The 13,185-nt window shown below is 60.9% G+C and overlaps 2 protein-coding genes across 2 annotated transcripts; both read right to left on the bottom strand.

The window, feature by feature from the left end:
- Positions 1 to 2,866: 2,866 nt before the first annotated feature.
- LPMP_211010 (hypothetical protein) lies at positions 2,867 to 4,996 on the bottom strand (the record flags this gene model as incomplete). Its single annotated transcript, XM_010700586.1, has 1 exon — positions 2,867 to 4,996. One exon carries the CDS (start codon positions 4,994 to 4,996, stop codon positions 2,867 to 2,869), a length of 2,130 nt encoding a protein of 709 aa, XP_010698888.1.
- A 461-nt stretch (positions 4,997 to 5,457) lies between these two features.
- Positions 5,458 to 12,477, bottom strand: LPMP_211000 (hypothetical protein; the record flags this gene model as incomplete). The annotated part of the gene is made up of 1 exon (XM_010700585.1): positions 5,458 to 12,477. One exon carries the CDS (start codon positions 12,475 to 12,477, stop codon positions 5,458 to 5,460), a length of 7,020 nt encoding a protein of 2,339 aa, XP_010698887.1.
- Between the last annotated feature and the right edge of the window lie 708 nt (positions 12,478 to 13,185).

Raw genomic sequence — 13,185 nt, 5'->3', positions numbered from 1 at the left:
AAAAGAAGGCGAGGGTGAGGCTACCCTTTGGATGCCTAAAAACAAAAGTGGTGGTGGTGGGAGGAGGGGCGAGGGGGGAGGAGGAGGAACTCTCAGTAATGGGCGCAGATACGAGCACAGCAGGGGAGAGGCAATAAAAAGTCGCACCCAGGCAAGCGAAAGGAGGCCCACTCCGGTGAGAAGTGTGGCGAAAGAGAGGGGGGAATCAAGCGCGGGGGGCGGCAATAGAGGCCGAGGAGCACAAAAGCGAACAGGCGGATAGTGAAGGGGGAGAAAGAGAGAGACGAGAGACGAGGATCAGTGGTGTGAATCAACACCAAGAATCTGCACCCCTACACGCGAGCGCCCACACGCGCACAGTTTATGTTGCCGAAAATGAAGACTGAAGAAGAAAAACGCCCCTGAATGAGGGGCGCCTGCGACTGCGAGAGCCTCGAAAAGGGGCAGAAAGGCCGATATACTCGACACAGGCGAAGAAGGCGGTGGAAGAAAAGAGAGGGAAAATGAAGTTGATGTGTGTACCGCGAGAAGCCGCTTCGTTCCTATCGAAAAGGCACACAAACACACCGACGGACGCCGAGGGAGGAAGAGGAGAAAAAGAGAGGAGGCGAATGTTTGTGGTGCGGTCACACGTGTCCTGTGAAGCGGGTACGTGAAAGGAGGCGTGTGTGTGTGTGTGTGCGCACAGGATGCAGGTGTGAGGGGTGACGAGAGTATCGGCGATGAGAATTACAGAAGCCGCAGTGGACTGACCAAAGCCAAGAGCCATAAGCGAAAAGAAAACAAAAAAGAGAGAGAGGGGGGAAGAGAGAAGAATGGCACGATAAACAGTACGGTCAAGAGGAGAGGGAAAGGAGGAGAGGGCGATGGCGATGGCAGCGGCAGCGGCGGTGGCCGTGGCGGCGCGGCTCAGAATAGGGAAAAGAATGAAGAAGAATGATGAAGAATAAAATGAAGACGGAGAGTAGCACACATCCACACACGCTCACCTAAAGAGAGAGACACCTGAAGAAGAGAGAGAAAGGGAACAGATCAGCGCGAGTTACCGTGTGAGGATTTCGTCTCTTCTTGGGTTGTCGTTGTGTGTGTGTGTGCCGATATGGGCGGTGTAGACGCACAGTCATACGCGTGTCGCACACGTAGGCAGTCGTCAATCAGAGATAAAAAGGAAGCCTCGTGTGATGCGAGAGGAACCACATCCATGCGGGTGTGTGTGTGTGGAGAGAGCGACTGCGCTACACAAAGTGGTGGAGTGTGGGTGGTGGCGCTCTTGAGGAGTGAAGCAAGCAGAGCTTGTAAGCCTGAGGAAGAGTTCCCACTTAGTCCACCGAAACCACTCGCCAGTACGCACAAGATGAGAGAGAAAGGGGGGAGAGAGACGACACAAAAAGAGAAAGTGAGGCTGCAGCCGCACCGAGACCACCAACGCACACGTACACACACACACACACACACAGGCACACAAACTGAAGCACCGAATAGCAGCTGCACTCTGCACAGATAGTCGCAGTACTGGTTGGGGCGATGCGGGATAAGGTGGACGCAGGAGAATGTGGTGGCTTGTGGAGAGCAGAAGAAGTGCGACGAGAAGCTCAAAGCAGCAGCGGCCAGAGTGTGAGAAGGGAAGGCGAGGGCGGGATGTTGCCGCAAAGAGTTCAAAGACGAGAATGACTGAGAGGTGCGCCGACCAAAGTGAAGAAGTCACGCGAGCGAGTGCGCGCGGGATAGGAGGGGCAGACGAGGGAGAGGGGAGAGGGGGGCTCCGCGGAAGCTGTTGGTGTGTCAACGCGCTCGCACACTTACCGGTGCCACGTCTGCGTTGTGTGTCTGGGCGTGTGTCTGAAAGACAAAAAAAAAAATTATCCCCTCGTCGTGAGTCCCCCTGGGTCGGGAAGTCTGCCTCTTACACTGCGATCTCACCTACTTCAATCAAACCGCGAGTGGCGGAAGGTATGCGCGAGTACAGCCTCTTTACGGTGGAGATGTATGCGTGTAGGGGGAGGGGCGTTGGTGTACCCGCCTATGATTCTCCTAAGCACAATAACAGTCAAGTCGTTCTTGTCGGAATGTGTGTACGACTGCCGGCTTCCTTCGCTCTTATGAGGTCCGAGAGAGAGAGTGGGAGGGAGGGAGAAGAAGAAGAGGAAGAAGAAGGCGATTATTCAGTTGGGGGGGCTCCGTCTCCGCTTTTCCAACCGGCAACCGCCCATGTCACCCGGCGTGCCGGACGTCCCCAGGCGAGGGGGGAGAAGAGGGGAGAGGAAGACGGACTTGTGTATTCCGCTCGCACAGAATTCGTGTGTCTCAATCCGGTGACTTCGATGCACGTGCGGGGCATCGCCCCTTCCCCCTCCCCCTCATGGCCCACCCGCTGGCTCACATCAGGGAGGGGGCTGACGCGAGCTCGCAGACACGGTAACAACACCAGCTAACGTCCTCCCCAGTATAAGCGGGAGGGAGGAGCGCGACCACGCCCGGCACGTTGTATGCCTGTGCGTCGCGGCCGGAGGCCAGCCGAGCGAAAATGGCGGAGTCCCTTCTGCAGGAGGGCAAAGCACGTTTGCAGCGAGGAGGAGAGGAGAGGAGAGGCGAGACTCGCCGTCCTTCACCGCTCCTGGGTACAGCTACGCCGTACCAGGCGTACTTGTGCGCATGGTTGGCAAGTCTTTATCGGGGGTATCCGCGTGGGTGTGTACGTGGGGGGAGGGGGGGTCGCGTTCTTTTTTTCAGTGCTCTCTTTTGCCCTTATGGGGTCTCTGCAGGCCTCACGGCGGGGCGTCTAAGCACTTCTGCAAAGACCGCTGCAACTTAGGTGCACAACTCCTGTCCAGCGCCTTCACGTGCCTTCACACACGAGCCTGCAACATCATGACACACTGCTGAGCCGTGCCGATGGGCGAAAGGTGCCGCAGGAGCATTGCTGTCGACCTCTGTAGCAGAGACTGCCGCAGGACTGACAACGCCAGTCCCCCTTAGACCAGGATGAAATCATGTCAGGCTGAATTTTATCCAGCGCTGGCAGCCCGCAACTCGTGCAAAGGGCGTCAGTGCACGAGTTGAGCGCGTGGCACGCGCATCGCCAAGAGCTGCCCTCCTGCAAGATGTGGTGATGCCACGGGGCACCGCAGTGCCGGCACGCGGCATCGCCATGGCGCATCAACAGCCGACGGCTGCGCTTCGTGTTGTCGGGGCAGGTTTCGTCCGAGGAAGGCGACGAGTGATTCTCGGCAACCACTTGATAGGAAGCAGTGTTCACGCCGCAGCAGAGGTCGCACATCCAGTTCGTGCAATACCTAAAGTCCCACGTCGGCGATGCGGCAGAAGAACGGGACGCGGCCCCGGCATCGTGAGCCGACAGAGGCAGTGGCTGGGACGCGCTATTCTCGACAGCGCTCCGCAGCAGCGCGCGCAACTTCTCTGGGGATTCTAAGGCACGCGGCAGACGACAGCGCAGGCAGCTGTACGCTGTCACAGAGTTCACGACGCCGCAGGCGCACCACCACGACACTATTGTGTTCACGATGGCCACGCGGCCGCCATGGAGAGGACTGTGGCATTGCAGACAGGTGATCTGCGTCGAGTTCGGGGTATAGCAGTTTTCGGGATCGAACGTGCGCTCAGGAAAGGTTAGAGGGGCAGCGAGGGAAGCATCGGGAGTGGCTGTATAGCCGCCTCCAGCAGCACCAGCGGCGCCGGCACATGAAAGGGAAAGTGAGTCCAGAGTCGCGTGGCAATCGGTCCCTCGTGTCGCATGTGCGCTTGTCCCACCGCCAAAGACCACTGCGTTTGACAAGACACGCGGGACATCACACGTGGGACAGCTCACCGTGACGGCGAACCGCTCACGGGCGCAATTGCGGCACAAAGCCATCTGCAGTGAGTTGATCTCCTTGCAAACCCCGCAGCGCCAGCGCGTCGTGCGGTTGCGGGTGACGATTATGTGTCCGATGGGACATGAATCGACTTCCGCGGCGATCGTCCTGCGCACGAAAGCCTGCGTATCAGCGGTAGCAGCAGCAGCAGTGCCAACGCCTGTGGTGCGTGTTACCCCGCAGCAGCGGCAATTTGCGGCAGCACGCGTGTTTGCCTCTCCGCAGCACTCACACTTCCAGAGGTCAGATCGAAGGCGCAGAGATGCGATGTACGACCACGTGTGGGCGTCGTGGCGTAGTGTGCGGCACACAGGGCAAATGGTGCAGGGGAAAGCGGCGAGGCGAGTCGAGCGGGACGCGCTTCCACCAACCTCATCGCTGCAGTCGGCCAGCACGATCGACCAGCACCCCGTGCAGACCCAACCGCCACCGTACAGCGCCGCCTGCGCCTCTGCCGTCTCCTCAGCTGTTTTTAGGCGTCGAATGGTGTGAGGGGTGAGGAGAGGCCGCTTCGGTGTTGACCCAGACGCGGAGGCGAGCAAGGGAGGCGCTGCATCGGGTACAGCGGCAGCACTCTCATTGGCGCTAACGCCAGCAGTGGCCGAGTCGGAGAGAGGAAAAATGGTCTTCCAGGCGAGACGAATGTCATGCCCGCCCTTTACCGCGGCCGCGTTGAACTCGAAGGCGTCGACTGGCCACGGCGGCAGCTGCTCGCTTGGCGTCGCAGACAACGAAGGTGCACCTTCTGAGGGGGTGAGGGGAAATAAGCCATGGTGATGGTGGCGGCTACCGTCCGACTGAGAGTCGACAGCGCCGTGGGGTTGCTCCAGCTTTGCAGCAGCACGAGATGGCCGAAACGGGGACATGCCACGCGGCAGTCGCTTCACAGTCCTCAAGGCACCAGCGTTACGCTCAAGCGTCGGTGAATGCAAAATGCGACACGCACTCTGCAATGCGCCCAGCGCTGGCGCATCGGATGAGGGACATACCCGACGCCAGCCTGATTGACGACAACGAATGTGCCCCCACCCGGCGAGCCCTACGTGGCATGCGGCTTGCATCAGGCGCCTCCAACACCTCAACACTGTCACTCGAAAAGGGAAATGTGAAATGCAGACATGCATAAGTGCGAGGCGTACAATGACATAGCGAAGGGATGAAGGGGGAAGAGGGGGCAGCAGCAGCAGCAGCGTGAGACAGGAAGGGTCAAGGGCAGCAGGCACGTACACACTCGGGTGCAGGCGCGGAGTCGACACACACCGAGAGAGTTCGTTGTGTGGGCTAGAGCGCTCCCGAGGGGTGGACTTCGAGGCTGCCACAGTCATCTAGTGCTGCCAGACTAGCGATGATGCGTGACTGCCTCACCCACTCATAATGTGAGTGAGACATTGCACAAACACACGCACACACGCGTCTGGAGAGAGAGAGAGACTTGGCGAGGAGCGGGTGAAGCAAGACTACCAGCGATGCAGAGCATGAGAAAATACAAGGCTGTAAGATGAAGAACAGCAAAAGCCGCGATGACGTCGGCAGAAGTGAAATGGGCAGAAGGGGGGAAAACAGCGGTGTGCCATGGAATCCTCGCTCATAACGCGCATACTCCAGCGCTCCTCAGCAGCGCTACTGCCTCCGTGACTTGGCCCTCGCACAAGAGCGCTTGCGCCTTGCGCTTCACCGACTTCTCGATGCGCCGCTCCTCGCGGAGAACGCTGTGTGGTCGGCGCGCGAAAGAGCACACAGCTTCGCTTGCATATGGTTCTCCACACCAGCGACAGACAACCTGACCGATACTGGGGCCGCGGCGCTGGTGCTGCGAGTGCAAGTGTGCGCGCACGCGTGGTGTCGACCCTCCGTGCAGCGGTGAGGGCGACATTACCAGTCTACTGTAACGACTGGGGCGCGCCTGGGCTCTACTCACTGCGCATGTGTCTACCGCAGCCTCTCCGTGCAGGTGCAGTAGCGAGCGGACAGGGACGTGGATTGGTGACACTAGAGGGCCAGCTGCACAGGACATCGTCGGCTGGGATGACTCAGATGAGAATCGTTGTACTGTGAAAAGTTTCTGCTCGCCAGGGCTGCTATCAATCTGGGTTACTCGGATAGGTTCACCTGTGGAGCTGCCGTCGACACAGTGGTGCGATGTGGTAAGAGGAGTTGCCACCAAGCGAGAGTCTGTGAGCTCCGTGGTAAGTGGTGGGTGCGGTAGCCCGTGCTCCGCCGTCACCCCAGAGTCTACATGGAGGGCGGCATGTCCGTCATGAACGTTTCCGCCCTTCACCTCGTGCGCTCCGGTGAATCCGCTCGAGTCTGCCGCCACTGCACCCAGACGCGGTGGGAACAGTGGCACGGCCACAGCAGGGACGGCGCTGGTGGTGGGGGCTTCCTCATGAAAGTCGGCAGATGCCACTTCTGCGCCGGAACCACTCGAATACTCCTCCACCACGCCAGCGACGCGCTCATCCATGAGAACAAGGCCGGGGCCAGAGCTCGTGTCGCCACTGCCGCCAACTGCGTCGCCTTCGTGCCGCGGCATCAGCAGCAGCTCAGACACCCGCAACGGCGACACCAAGCTGCCACACGACTCCCGCGAGGTCACGATGGCGAGAGAGGTCGCGGCTGCAATGGCGGTCGGCGTCGCAACCGCTTCTCCACCAGAGCCCGCAACACAAGTGGTACTGCTGCAGCTGCAGCTGCCAGAGTGAGGGCCAGCGCATCCAGCAGCCGTCGATTCTGCACAACCCACCGACAAGCCAAACAACGGTGGCGCCACTGTTTGTGACCGCACCGGAACGGTGGCGCTCTTCGTGTGCGTCAGATGATCCAGGTATGCCGCGTCGGACATGGTGATGATACCTCCGCCATCGCCGTTGACGCTCTCGTCTACACGCTGACAGAGGTCCAGTGGGCCGCTACCCTCCGACAGTGGGGTGCAACGGTGGCGATTCCACCACCGCTGCACCCGCAAGTACCGATCCGGCAGCGTCTGCGAGGCGGGGAGCCGAGCGGCGCGCGGGAAAAGACTGCCCAGAGTGGTACAAGCTGTCACTTCAGTCCCCGCGTTGGCCGCGCTGTGGAATGAAGCTGGCAAGTGCAAGAAGGCGCCAAGCCACGGCCTCTTCTCCTCCGACAACGCATGTCGCTCCCCCTCAGACACGGGAAGAGCAACAACTCTCATCGGCTCCAGGCTCAATGATGTTCGCCTCGGCATGACTGCCAGCTGCCCTGTCGTCACTAACGAGTCCTCGCTGCCTCCATCGCTGTCATCATTACAGCCACCAACGCTGCCGTTGGAGTCGACCAGTGAGGTGGCAGCTGCGTCATTCAGCCCTAGCGGCGCCTTCGTGGAGCCTCTCGACTTAGCCGGTGTACCACCGGAGAGCGCGCCGAGAGACTCAGACCTCGTGCGCGCCACTTCGGTCACTGCGCTTTGCGAGGTTTGCCTAGCTACAGAGCCGTGGGGTGCCACCAGCACAGGGGTGTCTGCTCGAGAAACATGATTGGTCGGGGGGATGTTCACGGAATAGTTGAGCGGGGTGATGGGCAGCGCGCCACCCGCAGCACTCACGACGTCTGCCCTGGCATCAGCGCCGTCGGTGAGGTACGCATCTGACAAGGTATAGCCACTCACGATGAGCGTGTCGGCGGTGGCCGGCGTGTCCTCGCGGGACCTCGCAAGGCGGCCACCTTCGCCGTGCACCCCTGGTGATGCGCGGCGGAGGTGTGCGTCACGGCCGCACTGAAACGCCGTCGCTGCGGCAGCGAGCAGCTGCGAGGCGGAGATGTCTGATAAATGAACGAAAGCGGTGAAGGTGTTTTGATTGGACGGCATCGGCGGTTCGTACCATGTCGGGGGGGGACTAACAGCGCTGTCGGCAAAGGCCCGCACGCAAGCCCGAGAACGCGGGCTGCTCTGCTCCGATAGCGGCAAGGGACCAAAGTTGCAAGGCGTGCTGCAAACGTCGTGCGACTCGTGCGGGGGCAGTTGCACGCTTGCCGAGGGCAGAGCCACTGATCGGCGGCAATGGTGACTCTTCGGCAACCGCGGACGATGCCTATCGGCAATGCGACTGTCACTGTTGCTGCAGCTCCCTGCGTCGTTCTCGCTGGCCTCGCCTTCATCGCCTTCCTCCTCGCGGCCATTCTCATCGTCTTCGTCGCCGCGCCGCCATGTCCGCGATGTCGTCATGCTCCACACCGGTGCCCCGCTGCTCTCCCACCAGAGAAGGGTCTCATCGCCGTCATCTCGGGTATATTTACCGGCCGCGCCACTAAGCGGGAAACCGTGGCACCACTGCGCACCATGATCGCCGCTGTCCTCAGCGTTATCCCCGTTCACCACAGCGTCAATATACTCCCCCTCGTCCCCCAGAGCGTAGTAGCGCGGCGGCGTGTCATCTTTATCTCTGCTGCTCCCGGCAAAGCCGAAGTTCGACGACGCCCCCCTACCACTGGTCTGCAGACTTACCTCCTGCCATCGCACGCTATTCAGGCTGTCAGAGTTCGCGCGCCACAGACGTTGCGACAAGTGTGGCAACGCCGCCAACATCGGAGGCGGCGGTGGCTGACAGGAATACGCACTGGGCTGGTGTGCAAGAGGGGGCGTTCCTTGCGAGGTCAGCCCCCGCCGACCCCACGGGGTAGACTGGAATCCACCGGCGGCGCCACCCATGTCATCCCGGGCGGTGTTCCACGAAAGTGGTGAGGTAGGCTTCGGCGTCGGGGTCAATCGCTCGCGCCATTGCGGCATAAGTCGCGTTTTCGAGGACAAGAACGATGTATTGCGGGTCGGCGCTTGCTGAGAGTACCGGCGCGGCGGCTGACAGCTGTTGCTGCGAACCAGTGCCGCTCCCCTTGCTCTGCTGCCTCCAGGAGGTGCGGTCGCAATGGTATTGAAGGAGGTGGAGTCGCTTCGAGAGGGAAGGACTGGTGGGGATAAAAACCGTCGGTGTAGGGGGCTGCCAGTGAACCCCACGAACCGTTTCAGGCGACTATCCCCAGACCTGTGCAATGGACAGTGCACAGCGCCACCACCTTGCGTGTGACTCAGAACGAACTCGTCGATGCCTTTCTCCCCCTTCGCTACGTTCTCTGCGGATGCCGCCGTCTCCAGCCGCGAGTCGATCGTGCTGTACGACCGTGGCGAGGAAGGGCTGCTGTGCACCCACGCAATAGCGCCAATTGGAGCTGCCGCGCTCGTGCTCGGCGCGAAGGAGCTGCTCGTCGTGAATCGCGGTTGAGCGTAGTACGGCCGGTCGGTATGAGCCGGCAGCAGGCCAGTCCTAGCACTTGTGGTAACCACAGTAGTGTGCGTTGTCGTGAACCCCGTGGTAGATATCCGGCGAGGCAGTACATCGATGCGTTGCCACCGGGGCTTGTGCTGAGCAAGCGTCTGAGGGCTTCTTTGCGCCGTATACCCCTCCGCCGCACCACCTTCTTCATTGCCTCGATCCTCCTCATCAGCGTCGACGGTCGTGGTTGTTGTTGACTCCATCTCCTCGTTGTATTCCGTCGTGCCAAGAATCGGGAGCTGCTCCTGCCCCCCCACCAAGCCCCTGCCACTTCTATCCTCGCAGTCTACGATGGCGAGGATACTCTCCGACCGCAGCTGTGTAGTTGGCATGCTGGCGTCGCCTCGTCGGCTCTCCTGTCGCGACGACCACTGCGCTGCGAAGGCGAGTGAAGTCGTAGTCAGAGCGCGCAAGTCAGCAGGGAGTCCACGCGGGGGCAGCGGTGCTCTGGGCGCGGGGCACTCTTTCTCCTCTCCCTCTGCTCGTACCTCTCGCGGACGCTGTAGCTCCTGTGGTGGTGCTGCTGCACGACTAGCAGCGGTATCACCTGCAGCATGAGTAAATGCGGGCGGTAATGCAGGCCAAACCGCCCCGTGTGCACCTTCATGGATGGTGGACTGACCGAAGACAGAGAGCGACTGGGACACGGCGTCACTGGACTTGTCGCCCTCCGGCGAGGGAGAAAAGAGTGGAGGTGGCCCACGCTGACGCGTCAGGACGGAGCGGCGCCGCACCGGTAACACGACAGCGTCACCGGCGCGAGAGCGGCGTGAATGGATGGGGTTGTCTGCCTCCTGATCGCCAACGAAGGTGCCCTGATGACAGGGGGACGATGTTTCGCCTGTTGCCATCTCAGCTGTCGTGGCAGCTGGAAGGCGAGCGAACTGAATGGCACTACTCGCAGGCACTGCTGCAGCTGTCCGCTCACCACCGCCAACGCCGATTGAATTTTCCGGTGCGGAGGTAGCCTGCAGAATCTCTGCCGATACATCGGGGCTCCCGTCTCCTCCATGATGACCTCCGCCCGCGCCAATGCCACTCGCGGGGTCGCCTGTGCGTGCGCCCATTCGATTCCACGCCGCGATGATAACAGACTGGCTCACAGAGCAGCGGCCTTTCACGCGCGCACCAGCAGCAGTAGCAGCGGCTGCCAAAGATGGGTGCGCCGCCGCCACCGCGGCAGCTGAATCGTCATACCCTGCCGCTGCGACGGCTTTAAGAGGCGAGACAGAAGGCGACTGTGGCGACACTCGCGCCGTTGTGTCCGTTACAGTAGTGGTGGAGAATACACCGGTGCCGAGGATGCCAGGCACCTTCCGACGCAGCGGTTGTTGATGAGAGTAGTACATGAGCAACGGCGATGCGTCGACTGCGGCACAGTCGCCGTTGTTGCCGTTATCGTGACCGTAGTCAAAGAACAGACTTGTGCTGTTGGTGGGCGTCGTCGGGGTTCCCGGCGAGGCGGCCCCTCGTGTGCCCCATACCGCCTCTGCGAAAGAGTCCGTCGGCGGTGGCGGCAGAATCGGTGCAGAGTTGGTGTCCGTCGGCGCCGTCGAGTCGCTCTCCTCGCTGTTCTGGCACGCCACTTGAGTTTCTGACACCAGGTTGAGAGAATGTGATGCTCCTTCGGAGTCTCGCAGATCTCGCTGCGGTGATGCGCCACACTCCACCCTACTCGGCCCCGGTTCCGACATGTCTTCCGCAGCGCGAGGGCCCTTTGATCCACTCGTGTGGCTGCGCACATTGTCCACTGTCGGGTGCGTTGCTGTACGTCCATCCGGACACCCCTCAGCAGCCGGGGACTGAAACACGGAAGGCCTCTGCGCCGTCATCGAGGAGGTTGGCAGCGTCGGTGCAGCGCAGGTGGGGAAAGGCAACGATGCTTTAGAGGGCCTCGGTTGTGTGTCCAGCGGTACAGGCGCGCTTGACGGCGGCAGACCAGTGACACGTGGCGCAAGTGAGTCGCGCTTCCCCGAAGCCGTTGCAGCGCGGTCTTCGCTGCAGTGCGAATCCTCCTCAGCCGCTAACTTTGCTTCAACGCCACAGGCATTACCTCCTCCTTCACTCGCTACGCAGCGAGACGGTGACTTCGATAACTCTGCACGAGAGCCGGACCGCGATACGAGCTTGCGAAACAAGGTACTGCGCGACTGCCGGCGCCCCAAGCAGCCACTGCCTCCGCTGCTGCCGTCGCTGGTGCTTTCAGTCTTGGATTTGCGGTCAGACTTATCCCTGATCCTGCCGCAGCTAACGACACCCTCGTCGAGTGACTCGTCTGGCCACTGAGGCCCAGCGGTGCTCTTCGTCATTTGCAGACTCTGCGACACCTTGGTAAAGCGTGCTGCTCTACCAACGGGCAGCGGCAGCAGTGACGCCGCAGTCGACGGTGAGCATGACAAGATCGACGACTCAGGCAACACCTCATCATTCAGGATCGAAGTCGACCGAGAAATGGCGCGGTCGACTTGTAAAGAAGTGTAGGAAGTGATATAGTGCTCGTCCATGTCAACCTCTGTGTCGCTGCCGCGCGTCACAGACAAGGCCTCTCGTGTGTGACCGCCGGCTGCAAGTGGCACCGTCCCTACCTCGGTGGCAGCGAAGTAGGTGCCTTCCAGAGACAGCGGAGTTGTGAGCGACAGCGGCACTGTAGAACCGGTCGCCGTCTGCAGTATCGAAGATGAGCGTGCACCATGCACATCCGCCACCGAACCTCTCTGAGCAGTGCAACCGTTGACGTTGTCGCCGTCCCCGTGAGCTTGGCAAGCACGTGAGACCCCGATCTCGGCAAAGCCTTCGACTTTGCGCTGCTGCGGGCGATGACGTTGCGGCGGTGACAACTCTGCATTACATGACCTTTCCCTTCCCCGTGAGCCTCTTAGCAGGTGTCCCCCTTCGCTTGAAGAGTGCTGAGACTCCGTGGCGGCAGTCGCAGTTGCACACGCCGGTGAAGAATCTACGTTCTGGGCAGGCAGCGATGAGAGAGCATGCCGACCGTGCTGGTGCGTTGAGGGGACGGGGTTGATGAAGCGGCTGCCCTGTGTTACGGACGACGCCGCAATGGCCCCTGTCACGGCGTCCCTGTGCTGCCTGCCAGTCGGGGAGGCACTTATTACCAAGGGGGAAAGAGTCGTGACATGAGGACTGGTCACACCAGTAGTAACAGCAGTGCTCGTTGTGGCTGGTGAGTGCTTACCCGAAGATAAGCACTCACCAGCCGGCCTGCTCCTCACCTGGGAGTCGCGGTTGCGCTGACGGCGGCTGCGGCCACCGACGGCAGGGTGCGACAGCGAGCTGCTGTTGCTGCTGGTGTTTCCCATAAGCGAGGGAGAGAGTGGCGCCGGCTCTAGCGCAAATAGGGGAAAGGGAGAGAGGAAAGGAAATGTGAGGGAAGGACGAAAGCTCACCGCCAAATTCCCGTGCTGTGTTGGGTGGCAGCCTCGCCAACTTGCTCCTCTCTCTCTCTTACCGTGAGGGTGTGTGTGTGGGGGGGGAGAGGGGGGAAGGAAGAGGCAGGCTCTATTGAATGAGCACTCCCTATATCTGCCTCTGTGGGTAAACCGGTGGGTGAGGGAGTGGGTGCGGTCGGTGGGAACAAATGGTGCTGTCAGTGAACCAACACGCGTCTGCACAGTGTAGGCGTGTTCGCTGGTTGCTGTCACATACGAAGGTGGATGCGCGCTGTAGAGGAGGCACATATGTGCGCGAGAGAAATAGAGAGAAGGAAAGAGCGTGAAGGAGGAACTGAAGACACGGAGCCGGTCGCGCGCGCGCGCCCACGTACATGTGTAAGCAGAGACGCATGCCTTCGACAAGACAGGGGGGGGAAGGTAGAGGCACGGCGCATGGGCGCGTATGTATCGGTGCCACACCAGTGTAGCCGCACCAGCACAAACGCATCCACCGCTCACAAAGCGACGAGGGGGGGCACACACATCAAAAAAAAAAACGCCAGCGAAGGAGAAGGCCGCAAAAAAGGGCGGCGGCACTCCTCCTTTCACATGCGCTCTTCTGATTCGCGAGCCCCG

This window comes from Leishmania panamensis, assembly GCF_000755165.1.
Source record: "Leishmania panamensis strain MHOM/PA/94/PSC-1 chromosome 21 sequence".
In the NCBI taxonomy this organism is placed as follows: domain Eukaryota; phylum Euglenozoa; class Kinetoplastea; order Trypanosomatida; family Trypanosomatidae; genus Leishmania; species Leishmania panamensis.
The sequence above is the reverse complement of the archived record's forward strand: the minus strand, read 5'-3'. Positions and strand labels throughout refer to the sequence as shown.